The following is a 14107-nucleotide window of genomic DNA, read 5'->3' on the forward strand; positions in this document are numbered from 1 at the left end:
ACTATCACCTATCAATCCATTTGTATTACCATAAATTTCAGATGCCAATAGGATACGGTGCAATTCTGCTTGGAAAAAGTCTACTAGGTTCCTTGTCCAGATGTCTTTTAGCATTTGATCTCTCGTGTCCTTGAATTGTTTGTTTTGTTTTGTTTTGTTTTTTTGAGACACAGTCTCATTCTGTCACCCAGGCTGGAGTGCAGTGGCACAATCTCGGCTCACTGCAACCTCTGCCATCCAGGCTCAAGCAATTCTCGTGCCTCAGCCTCCCAAGTAGCTGGAATTACAGGCGTGTACCACCACGCCCAGTAAATGTTTGTATTTTCCGTAGACATGAGGTTTTGCCATGTTGGCTAAGCTCATCTCGAACTCATGCCTCAAGTGATCCACCTGCCTCAGCCTCCCAAAGTGCTGGGATTACAGGCATGAGCCACTGCCCCCAGCCTATATCCTTGACTTTTAAAAGAGGCTGCTCTAAATGACTCACCCTCACCTGTTTCAAGTGGGTAAACGTGTCAGTGCTAGAGTACATAGCTTGTTTCTCCTCTTCGTCCTTTTTCCTTTTCTTTGAGCGAGGTGCTGCTTTCTCACCCGTCCTCTGAGTCCGTTTGCTTCGCTGTTTCTTGGTTTCACTTCCTCCATCTGTTTTTGGCAACTGGTTGCCACATCCAAAACCACCTTGCATTTGAGCCCCCAAAGTTTGCTAATGTAATTGGAAAGGGTAAAAAATAAGTGAACAATTTGCATATTTGGTTTTTAGTTCATGCAGTGCCAAGCTATGACGCATCATCCTAACATGGCACTAAAAGTTATTAAATAAGTAGGGAAGATAGAGTGGTGTCAAATGCTGGTTTTCCAAAAACACCATCCTTTTCTTCAAACGTTATTCTCGAGTATGGAAATCAGTAAGCTGCGAAGCTTGAGGAAAGAGCAGAACTCATTAGTAAGGCCACAGCCCTTTCTGGCAAAGCATTACCCCTCATGCTGACCTCCCTGGGGCTGGGGAACCCCTTATTCCTGCTTACTGACTGCAGAAGGGAAGGAGATGCTTGTAGATGGCTATAGGAGCCTCTGCATAGTGGTCTTGGTGAGTTATTTTTGGTTCCCCTTAGGAACTAGTGAAATATGAGGTGTGCTGAAACAATTCACAGGCTCCAGAAAAGCTTTACAGCCTATGCATCTTAGGTGAGAGAACAGATAGCACCAGACAACAATAAAAAGAAAAAACACCGGTTCTTCAAATTAGTTCACAACCGTATTTGACTGAAAAATAATGGCCACATACTTAAAGTCAATGGGAGAGAACCTAGATGATAACAAATAAACCTTTTCTTTATTTTTATCATTACAAAGTGAGAATAAGCCAAGCCCTGAAAAGGCCTTTAAGGGTAGTCCTATCAATACCTTAAAACACAGGAATATTTTCAGGCTCCATTATTTCTAAATTTAACAGCAGTATTCTGCTATAGACGATTATAGTAGCTGAACTTACTGTAATGAATTCTGCATTGAATCTTTGACGGTTCTGAAAATTAGTTTCCAGTTATATTCTGAATAGTTTAGCGCATGGATGGCAACATTTTTATGTAAAGAGCCAGATGATAAATATTGTAAGCCTCTGTAGGCCATACAGCCCCTGGCATAATTACTCAACTCTGCCCTTGTACTTCAAAAGCAGCCATAAACAATTCATAAATCAATGAGCTTGGCTGCGTTCAAATAAAACTTTTAAAATTCACGGACAAATTTGAATTTTGTATAATTTTTATGTGTCACAAAATACTACTCTTCCTTACATTTTTTTTCAACCATTTAAAAATGTAAAAGCCATTCTTAGCTCATGGAGGGAGGCGAAAGCAGGCTTAGACTGCTCATCTCCAGGATAGTTCTGTGGCTCCCAAGGGGAGTCTCCAGGGCGGCAGCAGCATCTAGAACTGGTTTAGAGATGCAGATTATCTGGTCCCACCCAGACCTACAGAATCAGAAATACTGGGGCTGGTGCCCAGCAATCTTGGTTTAACAAGCCCTCCTGGTGCTCCTCACACTTTAGTTTTGAGAATCACCTGCCTAGAGCAGTACTTCTCCCCCTTCAGATGCACAGGAATCACCTGGGGATCTTGTTAAGTCTACATTCTGAGAAGCAGGTGTGTGGCGGGAGATTCTGCATGTGTTACAAAGCTCCCACCTGATGTGGATGCTGCGGATCCCCAAGGACTGCACTCTGAGTGGCAAGAACCTAAAAATTAATTATATATATATATATATTTATATTTATATATTTATATTTATATAGATATTTATATATATTTAAATCACTATATATTTATTTAAATCACACTTTAATTTGGGGGGAGGGGCTACTTTTTAAACTTGACGTGGTTGTTCCCCATGCCATTAAACAGTCTTACACCCACAAATTTTAATATAAACATGCTCAAAATGTAGTCTACGTCCTTCAAGGAGCTATTTAAATAATGTTAAGTGGTACAACAGAAATCGCTATGTGAGAACACGAGCATCAACACATATTTGAGATTGGGAGAGGTGAGAAAGGTATCTGGAAAAAGATGACTCAAGAACTGCATTTCAAAAGATAAAAATATATTGTCCAGACGTATATAAGAAGGGAGAACAGAACAGGCAGAAGCAGCAGCATGTGGTATACATAGAAGGGTAAAAAGACAGAAGGCTGCAAGTTATTCAGTACTCCTCAGGGTATAAGATGTCTTGGAGAAAGTGGATGGAGATTGTGCTGGAGAGTTGCCTATATTTACTGGTGACAACTGTAAAAGCATAACCAGTAAAATTTACAAAAATTACACAAATCTATCAAGTCAACACTCAATCTCTACTGAATGGTCAAAGACAAGAAAAAAAGCAACACTTGCAAAAAGATGAGCTTCATTAACAATCTTAAAATGAAAAAACTGGACAACTAAATATACCACTCAACGCTTAATTAAAATATGAAAATGAAATCCAATTTGAGAAGCTCTCTAGGGACAGCTTTATGAATGCACTGGTAATGGCACTGCACCTTCTGAAAGATAAACAGGCAAGAGCTATTAAGCAGACCAATTCCCATGACTCAAACTCCAGTTTTGGAACTATCTTAATGAAGTTAACTGAAATAAAGGGGATGGATTCTTGTAAAGGTATATTTACAAGTTAGCTCTTCATGTAAATGAAAAAAAAAGCAAATTAAATGTTAATAACTTAAAACTGATAGAAAATTGATACATGGAAAACTACAAAACAGTATCTACATGTAACATTACATTAAGTATCAATACAACACTGTAACCACACAATAGCTTCCCAGTGTGGTATCCCTAAGAGTGCCAAGGGTATTAATAGGGGTGCATGGGCTATCCTCTACATTTTAAAGAGGTTAATGGAAATTAATCACTTATTTACAATAAAGTACATAGACATTTACTTACTTTGCTTTAGTCATATCAACTCAATGTGGTAATAACCAGTTGCTACACATCACGTTATATATGAAATGCAATACATGCCTTTGCTTTTTAAAAAATAGTAAACAAATTATTATTTAATATAGTTTAGGTATAAGTAAAAACATGGGTTCCAGAGAGGTAGAAATGACAAAATAAAAAATGGTCCTTTAGAATAAAAAGGTTGTAAAATAATGTGGAAATATAGTTGCTGGTACTAATCTGCTGTAAGTATAATTTAAAACAAAAGAAAAAAGTTGTTGTGTTTATGATTTACACTTACCAGTCCTTCAGCTGGGTTCTGCTTCTCAACTAGTTTATTATCCTTTGTACAGTCATCTTCTGAACAAATACTGCCCTCAGGTTTTTGATTCAAAAGAGAAGATGACTTTTTATTTTTCAACAAGTGTTTCAGAAGTTCATTCCCTGAGTCTCCTTTGGCAGCAGGGGCCCCAGCAGAATGGGGAGGACTCTGTGCTGAGGAGACAGGACAGGCTACAGCGTTTCCTTCTACCTTACTACCATTCTGTTCCTCCAATTTAGGCTCCTCTTGGCCTGGGCAGGACTCTGTCTCAGCCTTTTCCAGTTTTATTTCTTCTGTTTTGGCAGGGGTTTCCATGGAGAGCTTATCTACTTCTGAATTTGCATACGCCTGTTGATTTGGAGTTGCTTGTGAGAAATCACTATTGGGCAGTTTGTTCTCTAATTCTGTACATAGCTGGCCTGCTGCCATATTGGGAGTGGATGGGCCGACTGGTTCCACCGACTCTGGGTCGGCTTGTTGAGGAAGCTCACTGGGTGTGCTCACTGCAGGAGTAGAGGTAGTTTCTGAGATGCCTGGAGTCGGCGGGGCAGTTATATCTGAATGGGGAGTTGATGGAGCCTTGGTGGATTCTGCATCATCATCTCTTTTCTTCTTTCTTGTTCTTTTCTTTTTCCCTTTTTCCTCTGGGATTATATCAGAATACAACTGAATGAGCGATTGGGTTGATCCCGGATAACTGTGTCCATGGGTCATAGTAGAATCTTGGCCACATGGGAGACTGCTATTAGCTACTGGAGGTGCTGCTGGTAAAGCAGGTGTAAAAGAAGGCCTCACTGGGGACTGCTGGAAGCTGGTCCCAGAAAGATTTCCATGTCCCTGCTTCACAGAAGAAAAATTTGGGCTTCCAACAGGGATTGATGGTGAATCAGGAACAAATGAAGGAGGGCCTACCTGCCTTCGCTCATTAGTCTGCATGAAAGTTTGGGTGGAGGGTGAATTAATTGATCCTTGTTGTATATTCTGCTGCTGTAAAACCTGCCCCATTTGCTGTTGGTGTTGTGGAGACTGCTGAAGGGGTCCTAGAGGTTGCATAAAATCACAAGGTAAGTCGGAACTGTAGAAGGGAATCTGGGACACAGATGTCCTACTACTACTTATCTCAGAGCCCACCATACCATGCTGCTCCATTTCCATCCTCTGCTGCAAAGCTCTTTGTCTATCTACCTCCTGCATGAGTTGGATCCGTTGTCTCTCTTGCTGTTCTCGTAAACGTTCCTTGCGTTCCCGTTCTTGAAAACTTTCACTAAAGGGATTGTTGTCATCAAATTCTACCCGAGGTGGTGGTCCACTCTGTGGATTTGCATTTGAGACTGTCCCTGGGGCTGGTGTACAAGTTTTTATTGGTAATTGGGCAATTGGGGGCTGAATTCTAGGAGGATTGAGGGGCAGGTGGGCAGGAGCACTGTTGGGTTGCCATCCAGGTAAACTGGGCATTCTAACAGGGCTAGTATGGCCAGAAATAACTGTTGTGTGCTGCTGGTGCTGAAGCTGCTGTGGCACCATGGGAAAGGCGGGTTGGCTCATGGTGGGTGGAGTGGCACCTGGAATTAGGGGTGGCTGGGGCTGGACACTGGGCATCATGGTAGGTGGGGCCATTGCACATTGCTGCTGCTGTTTGATCCGATAATCTTCAATCAATTCAGCATGTTCTTTCTGTTGTTTACGAATCTGGAATAACAAAATGCATCATTACTCATTTCTATACAGCATAGGTACTGAAGTAAAACACTGGCTGATGACTGTGGTTGAGGTTACACAGAGGGCAGTTTGGCCCTGCAGAAGCAAACATATTTTGCTTGGGTAACTGCAAAAGTCACAAAAAAATTGAATTGATAAGCCTTAACTAACAACTGTCAATCTCTTTAACAACAGGATTTTTATAAAGTTATCTGTAAAAGTGCTTCACATATGAAATATCAAAAACGGTTTAGTAAAATATTAAAATCTTATGGTGAAACTCATATATACTATTTATACTATACATAAAAAATATACAATAAAAAAGGTTACACAAGCAGCTAATTTTGATGTCCTAGAAATTACAATATACAATGTTAGAATAACAGACTTAACTCAAACTTGAACCATTTAAATGTTAAGATTTCATTTCTTAAATATATAAATTGTACAACATTTTAAGACAAGATGAATTACCAGCACGAATATCACACCCCCCGCCCAGATTAAAAAGACTAAATTTGTTGAACACTTTCAATTTAATGGCTAACACTCAGATTATAATTTCTGAAATCTATACAAGCTCCGAGGAAGTATTTTGAATAGTCTGTAAATAGTCTCTTAATATAATGGCTAATATCAATTAATTAATTCATTCCAAAAACCTTTGTGTCCCAATGTGCTCAATACTACAGATCAGATATCAATCAAGACGCAAACTATGTTCTGGAGAACCTCACCATCTCATTCAGCAAGCTAGGGAAAGAAGGAATGCAAAAGGATGTGTATATCTCTCAACATCATTCAATTTTTAGATAAATATTAATATACTAAACTCAGGAGTTCTAATAGTTTTTCAAAGTATTTTCTTGGGTTCCCCAGGTAGACTAATATTTTCTGCAAATAATCGTGTTTCATCTCTTCTTCAACGGTTGTGTAACTCCTATTTTCTTATTTTTCCTGGCCAGTTTACTGGTTAGAACTGAGAAATTACCATTGGTTGGTGAAGTAGTAAGAAAGTACAGAAAGCACCTACAACAGTATATGGGATATATAAGGTGGTCATCCATGTCTTTCCCATGATATCTTATAATACTTTTTAAAACATTACCATCAACTGCTTATCTTAATATGATTATACTGGATCTTTGGCAACTATGTAATAGATGATGTATCCCATTTTTCAAGTATTAGCTTCTAAATAGGATTTGATCCATGGATATGCAAAAATTAGGCCCTCATCAAAAGACCTTGTACAAATATGCCAGATGGCAATGAAAGTGCTAAAAATATATATATACTTTATTAAACATATCTTTACAAGAATATTAACCTACAGTAAACATGAACCCAGAGAGTAGATTTAAAGAGAAAAGAAACCTTTCATTCTGGAATAATCCTAGTTTTAAACAACTGGAATTATGATCACCTTATTGTTGGTACGTTATTGTGGTAGCTGTGGTTTGAAGATAAGATACTTGAGTCCAAATCCCTAATCTAATAGTTATAAGCAAACATGTACAGTGGGGGTATTTTTTGGGATTTTTTTTGTTTTGTTTTGTTTTTGAGACAAGAGTTTTGCTCTTGTTGCCCAGGCTGGAGTGCAATGGTGCAATCTCAGCTCACTGCAGCCTCCACCTCCCGGATTCAAGCAATTCTCCTGCCTCAACCTCCCAAGCAGCTGGGATTACAGGCACCTGCCACCATGCCTGGCTAACTTTTTGTATTTTTAGTAGAGACGGGTTTCGCCACGTTGGCCAGGCTGGTCTCGAACTCCTGGCCTCAGGTGATCCGCCCGCCTCGGCTTCCCAAAGTGCTGGGATTACAGGCGTGAGCCACCGTGCCTGGCCACGTGTACACAGTGTTTATAACCTTTACAATGAATCAGTTTGTAAAATGGGGATAATACTAACTCCTTCAGAAAGATGTAGACAAGACAACGTAAATGGAAGTGCTTCCTACAGTGTTCATTATAGAGCACTCACATTTTTTTTTTTTTTTTTTTTTTTTTTTTGAGATGGAGTCTCACTTTGTCGCCAGGCTGGAGTACAGTGGCGCAAGCTCGGCTCACCACAACCTCTGACTCCTTGGTGCAGGGATTCTCCTGCCTCAGCCTCCCAAATAGCTGGGATTACAGGCACACACCACCATACTTAGCTAATTTTTGTATTTTTAGTAGAGACGGGGTTTCACCATGTTGGCCAGGCTGGTCTCAAACTCCTGACCTCAAGTGATCCACCCACCTCTGCCTCCCAAAGTGCTGGAATTATAGGTATGAACCACCACGCCTGGCCTGAACCTTAAGTTTTTAATTTACTTGGGTAAATATACCTAGGAGTTGGCTCTGAACCCATTTTGTACACTACTATTGTTTTATTTTAAATACAATTTTTACATGTTTCTTCTTTTCCAGCATATTTTTCAGTTTAAATATTCTGATAAACATCTGGTTTATAATAGAAGATAATGGCAAAATGATTTCATTTTTCTGGAACAGTACTTCACATAAGACATACCAATGTATTTTAAGACCAAAACGTTAAGAAATAATAATAATATCAACTCCAAGTAAACAAAAATACTTCCTGGGCCCCCAATTCTTATTCCAAACTAAACCCAGTATCTCCCCCATGAGCTCGGTCCTCAGTTAAGTTGAATACTCTCAATGATGTATAACAGAAACATGGTCTTTGCAGTGATTTCTTAGTGCAGAAAAAAATAACGTCTCCAACTATACCAAAGTTGAAAATAGTTCTTCGAAGTCGAAATTATGAGACTCAATCTCTTTTGTGTCATTTATTTAGTATGTGCTGTGACCATCACTTTTAAGTAAAAGACTGGAGCTGTTATGGCTGCAGTTACTAAGAGGTCTCAGAGCTGTCACTTTTTGGCAATGTACTTTTAATGCCATTTAATACTAGTCAAAAAAAATCACTAGTCAAAGTCACTAATGAACAACACACCAAAACATTCTACTCATTAATTGTTGGTAGTTTCTATTTTGCAAACCTATTTATTACCTGTTCTAGCTGTTTCTGAACCATGCTTTGCTGTTCAGTAACATGCTTGAGTTGTTCTGCATCTTCCTCTGGAAATTCACGCCCAGCTTTCTTGGCAGTACGTTGTTTAGCTGAAAGGGCCTTCTTAGATTTTCTGTGAGCACCAATTTGTTCTTCAAGATACTTCTGCTGCATTTGAAGCAGCTGTTGGGTCTCCTGGAGCCACTCTTCATACTGCTTACGCTGTGAATCATCTGAGGAAAAATTAAAATTCAGTTGTGTTAATTTTCTAAAGAGTCCAACATTATAAGTTACACAAATCTATTTTGTAAGGAAGTAGTTTCACCATGACCACATAATAGGAAATTTGAAAACACAATACTAAATATTAGACCATTATGTAATGATAAAATATCAGATTTTAGAAAAATATTTAATTGAGAAAGCCAGAGAATGCACATTCTTGAGATACTGGTTAACTTAGCACTTATAAATATTACAAATCCAATCTTGGAAAAGCAGACTTATGTAATGAAATTCTTTTTTTTTACTAAACAAATTCTCTAACCCACAAGCCAAACTACATACTAAGGTATACATGCATTTTATGAATACGATTTTACAGATTTTGAAGAGACAAAGACATATCCCATTAAGGTCTAGCGCATAGACTAGGAAATCACTTCCCATGTTAATTTTCCTGAGTTTATAAGTTCTTTCCTATTTCTTAATAATGAAAAAATATCCTAAACAGAGAGAAAAGGAACCCAGAATGTTTTAGAATGGAATAATTTAAAGTCTATGACTTATAAAGGAAATCCATAAGTTGAAAACATTGGTAATTATTATTCTGTAGTTTATATTTTTTAAAATAAGGGGAGGGAATAGTTAACCAAGCAAAACATTTTCTACTTTTACAACTGCCAGTAATTCTCCCCAAATGGCTATATCTCTTCATTTTGTACCAATATTCTCTTCTTTATTCTTTAAGGGCACTTTACTTCATTGATACCCAGTCCAAGGGGAAAAAAAAAAGTCATCGTATGTAGTGAAATTCTGAATATACCTTTTTGACTCACTACAAGACAAAGAAATGAATAAATACATTTCTAAGAAGGACATTCGCTGAAAATAACATCAATGATAACAGAATATTGTCATACATTAAGAATCCAACCAAAGCCAATGGGCACAATAAAGCCAGAAAAAGCCAGTTGGTATAGTTCTTTACTTGTTTTTAATGCAAATATGTATTCAAATTATAGTTAACAATTAATGTAGGGGGAATTTCAAAAGGTCAGACTTTGGGTTTGTTCCTAAACCCAGAAGTTCCAGTACATGTATGAACTTGAAATCTAGTCTACTAAATTTGAAGGGCATTTTTTAAGAACAGGCTTTTTCACAAGATTTCAGAAGTTCTGCTTCTGGTAGAATGAGACCTACCGCAAGGAAAGCCTTTCTGGTTTCTGGAACCAGGAGAGCAGAGGTGAGCAAAATGAAAAATAATGGTGAAAAAAAAGTTAGCTAAACAGTCTGAAGATTTCAGAAAGGTTCAGTTTGGGGAGAACCTTAAACACTATCCTGAACCACCTTGGGACCCCTGCAAATAACTAGAAAGGATTCAGGGGCACCTTGCATACCTGACCTTTACACCATGCTGCTAACCCAACTTACTGCTAAGTTTAATCCCTTTGTTTTTCCCATTTAGTGTCCTTGTCACTTAGGAAGACAGTTCTTAGAGCAAAACGTGGTTTAATTCTATAGACTGTAAAGTGCCCAATCTGTATACAAAAACAGCAACAATATTGAAGAGAATGGGGAAGATGGTTTTTCTGTATTAAAATACTTTTCTGTAACTATAATTCTTCATGCACAGTGAAAAAAGCAATGAAAACACACGCCTTGAAGAAGAGTTGCCTAATAGGGCAGTGATGTTTAATAAGACAGGAGGGCACCTGGGCTTGAACTGGTGTACCTACACTCACTTCAGGTTTAGAACAGCACACATAGAGTGCAGACAAGCAATCCCCAGAAAACATTAACTTATTAGATTTATACTTACTGACAAAGCCTGGACCAAAATTTGGAGGATTAGGCCTAGAAATCTGATGTGTTATACTGCCATCCTAAAATAAGTAAAATTTACAAATATGTTTATTCCACATTTCAGTTAAAGGGGGGAAAAAACTTTAAAAGAAAGAAAGAAAGAAAAAAAGAAATGGAAGAAAAAAACCTTTAATTTCCTAAGATACCTTTTAAAGGTTTTTTTATAAAAAGTAGAATGAATTTAGTGGTGGCAACCTAATTCTGAATTCTTATTACTATCTCTGAACTACTATACTGTCTAGATTTTGGCTGAAAACAATTATGCTTGAGGTAAAGGATTATTCATCAGAAATATAATACAGGGCAAATCAATTACTGCTAATACTAAGCAAGAGATCTATATAAAAAATCTCACTTTTTGATGAAGTTTACCTGGTTTCTTCTTCAATCAAACACAAGTTCCAGATTGACTAAATGCCACTCCACAGCATGGTTATTTATAACAAAAACTAATGTCTCTAACATGCACAAATATAAAAGAAAAATACGTTAATAAAAATATTAGTCTTATTTTCTACACACGCCTGTAGTCCCGGCTACTTGGGAGGCTGAGGTGGTAGGATCGCTTGAGCCCAGGTGTTTGAGGCCAGCCTGGGCAACACAGCAGGATCCTGTTCCCAAAAAAATAAAAAATAAAAATAAAAAGTATTTAATTCGTTTTATTTTCAAGTTAAAAGTCTTATTTCTTCCAGGTGACTGAACAAGCAGTTATTAATCTCACAAGTCCCTGATAATCACCTAACAAATTAATGTTGAAAAATGTTTATCCAGTTGTCACAAGTTCTCCTTAACATGAGCTGTACACAAGGTAATAATTATAAACTTATACTAGCAGCCAGAATGTATTATGTGCAATCTTCACAATACTACAAAGCAGTTGGTTTAACATTTGACATATTAAAAAACAAGAGGCTAAAGAATTTGCCCAAAGTTGCACAGTAAATTCATAGTGGAACTATAATTTCTTTAAAAAACTCAGCTATAAAGGCTATGCTTTTCCCATTATATCAAATGGCTTCTGTTTCCTCTTTTAATAATGAGAAGAATATAATTATCAGCATAATAAATCTAAAGCATAACTGGCAGGGCAAGGAAGAAAACAGGACATACATTATAGTAGGTAGCTCCCTTTATAAAAAAAAAAAATCACTGACAAAAATACTGCATGAGTTTTACTTCCCCAGATACTGCTTGATATTATATTAAGAATATAGCATATCTTTCAACAAGGATGGGAAGAAAAAAGGAAAAAACAAATATAGCATATTGTTTTCTACTTGCTGTGTTTGTTTGTTTGAGACGAAGTCTCGCTCTGTCACCCAAGCTGGAGTGCAGTGGCGTGATCTCGGCTCACTGCAACCTCTGCCTCCCGGGTTCAAGCGATTCTCCTGCCTCAGTCTCCCAAGTAGCTGGGACTATAGGTGTGCGCCACCACGCCTGACTAATTTTTGTATTTTTTGTAGAGACGGGGTTTCACTATGTTGGTCAGGCTGGTCTCAAACTGCTGACTTCATAATTTGCCCATCTCAGCCTCCCAAAGTGCTGGGATTAGAGGCGTGAGCCACCGTGCCCAGCCATTTTCTAGTATTTATAGAAGTTTTACATTTTAAATATAATGGGTTTAATTCTAAAATGCAGGACATGAAAATGTCCTTCTGGAGTTAAAAATAAGTAAATAAAAGTAAAACCAAAAGTCCTGAGCGTGTGGTTTTGCCATCAAGTGACTTTTTACCCGTAAGTATATAAATCCTTTTCAGAAATCACAGCCAACTTTTTAAACCTTAATTTGTCTTTTGTTTAAAAAGCAGTAAAATGTCTTTTTGGTTACTTTTGGCTGTGCTGATAATAAGGCTACTATTTAGGTTGGTGAAAAAGTAATTGCGGTTTTTGCCACTGGCAAATGGCGTATGGTGAAATCCGCATTTACTTCTGCACAAACCTAGTACTACTCTCTAGCAGGGGCCTTACTCTAAAGCATGAGTTTGCTGGGAAACAGAAAAGCGTGCATTCTAGAGGGACTCATTACAGGCAGTGTTACCTGAGGAATGGCCTGTGGTCCAAGGTTCTGTCCTTCACTGTTCTGTGTTCCAGTTACCGCCTGGCCCATAAAAGGGAACCTGTCAAAACCGGGTACACAAGTATCAAATGATGAGCGTTTAGAAATTATTAATATTAATTAAAAACTGTATTAGGTGCTTAACAGTTTTCTCTTCCAGAGAAGAACAGTGGCAATTTCTTCTTCATCAAAACACTAAAGCCCTACCTTTCATGTACTGGGCAGATGTGATCCTCACTGTAATTCGATGAAGTGTGCTCTTAGCACCCTCATGTTACTTATGATGAAAGTAAGATTCAGAGATATTCCGTAAACCTTCCCCACAAGGACTAGTAGGGCTGCAATAAGAAGCCAGCTAGGCTGACTCTAGAGGTTTTACTCTATTATGTGCCTCACTCCACCTTACGATAAAATGAATTCAAGACTTCAGAATAAAAATAAGTTGATTTAGTTTTATAACAAACTCTAAGGAAATGTTTTCTCATTCCAGTCTGTGTTAAAAACTAATTGAGAGCCTAGTTATTTTATATTCTAAAACAAAAGACATTTCCCAATTTAAGAATTTTCATACATTTTCATACATTTCTATATCTAATGTTAAAGCAAATCAAAAATGGACGACTGACCAAGATCAGTCTGCATGGTTAAACGTGTTTAGAGAAATGTTACTCATTCTAATTAAAACTATAAAAACTTCACAGAAGCATTACTGCTTACATGAAAGTATTTCCTCTGGCATTATCAAATGCTTTAACGTATCAAGATATACATACAATTTTAAAAATGTATTCCAAAAGCTGTATATTACTATTTAAGTACTATTAGGATATAGAATATGTTTTTAAATTTTTTACTCAGGTTTTTCATTGATCTGTCACCCTACCCACTGCTACAGGTCTGGTCTAAATGATCTTCTAATCTGAATATCACACATGGTCTATCATCCTAACTCAACATGTCACACTACTCTAAGAAGGGACTATCACTTCCATTTCTAAAAAGCAGTCAGTAGAATACTAAGCCATATACCTGATACATGACTAATGTATCTAACCGGCAGATGCATGATGCTAAAAGAGCATCAGATGCTGAAAGGCCTCAAATTCTGAGGTCCATATTTAAAACTAAGTGCTGGTCGGGTGCAGTGGCTCATGCCTGTAATTCCAGCACTTTGGGAGGCGGAGGCAGGTGGATCACCTGAGGTCAGGAGTTCAAGACCAGCCTGACCAACATGGTGAAACCCTGTCTCTACCAAAAATACAAAAATTAGCTGCGCATGGTGGCACGTGCCTGTGATCCGAGCTACTCCAGAGGCTGATGCAGGAGAATCGCTTGAACCTTGGAGGTGAAGGCTGCAGTGAGCCATTGCACTCTATCCTGGGCAACAACAGCGAAACTCCGTCTCAGAAACAAAAACCAAAACAAAACTAAGTAGTAAATAAAACTCAGCATTTCCTTGTTTTGAATATGCATAGAAACTACAATA

At 37.9% G+C, this 14107-nt stretch overlaps 1 protein-coding gene across 6 annotated transcripts in view; it reads right to left on the minus strand.

The window, feature by feature from the left end:
- KMT2C (lysine methyltransferase 2C) overlaps nt 1-14107 on the minus strand; it is a 301574-nt gene that overhangs the window by 23444 nt on the left and 264023 nt on the right. For all 6 annotated transcript variants that reach the window (XM_063606427.1, XM_034965307.3, XM_034965305.3 and 3 more), the window contains 5 exons: nt 12604-12682; nt 10522-10585; nt 8481-8713; nt 3742-5451; nt 494-703 (listed from right to left, as the gene is read on the minus strand). In XM_063606427.1, the coding sequence (XP_063462497.1) occupies nt 494-703; nt 3742-5451; nt 8481-8713; nt 10522-10585; nt 12604-12682 (2296 nt within the window). The remainder of the gene's footprint in view (nt 1-493; nt 704-3741; nt 5452-8480; nt 8714-10521; nt 10586-12603; nt 12683-14107) is intronic.

This window comes from Pan paniscus, chromosome 6 (genome assembly GCF_029289425.2).
Source record: "Pan paniscus chromosome 6, NHGRI_mPanPan1-v2.0_pri, whole genome shotgun sequence".
Classification (NCBI taxonomy): Eukaryota; Metazoa; Chordata; class Mammalia; order Primates; family Hominidae; genus Pan; species Pan paniscus.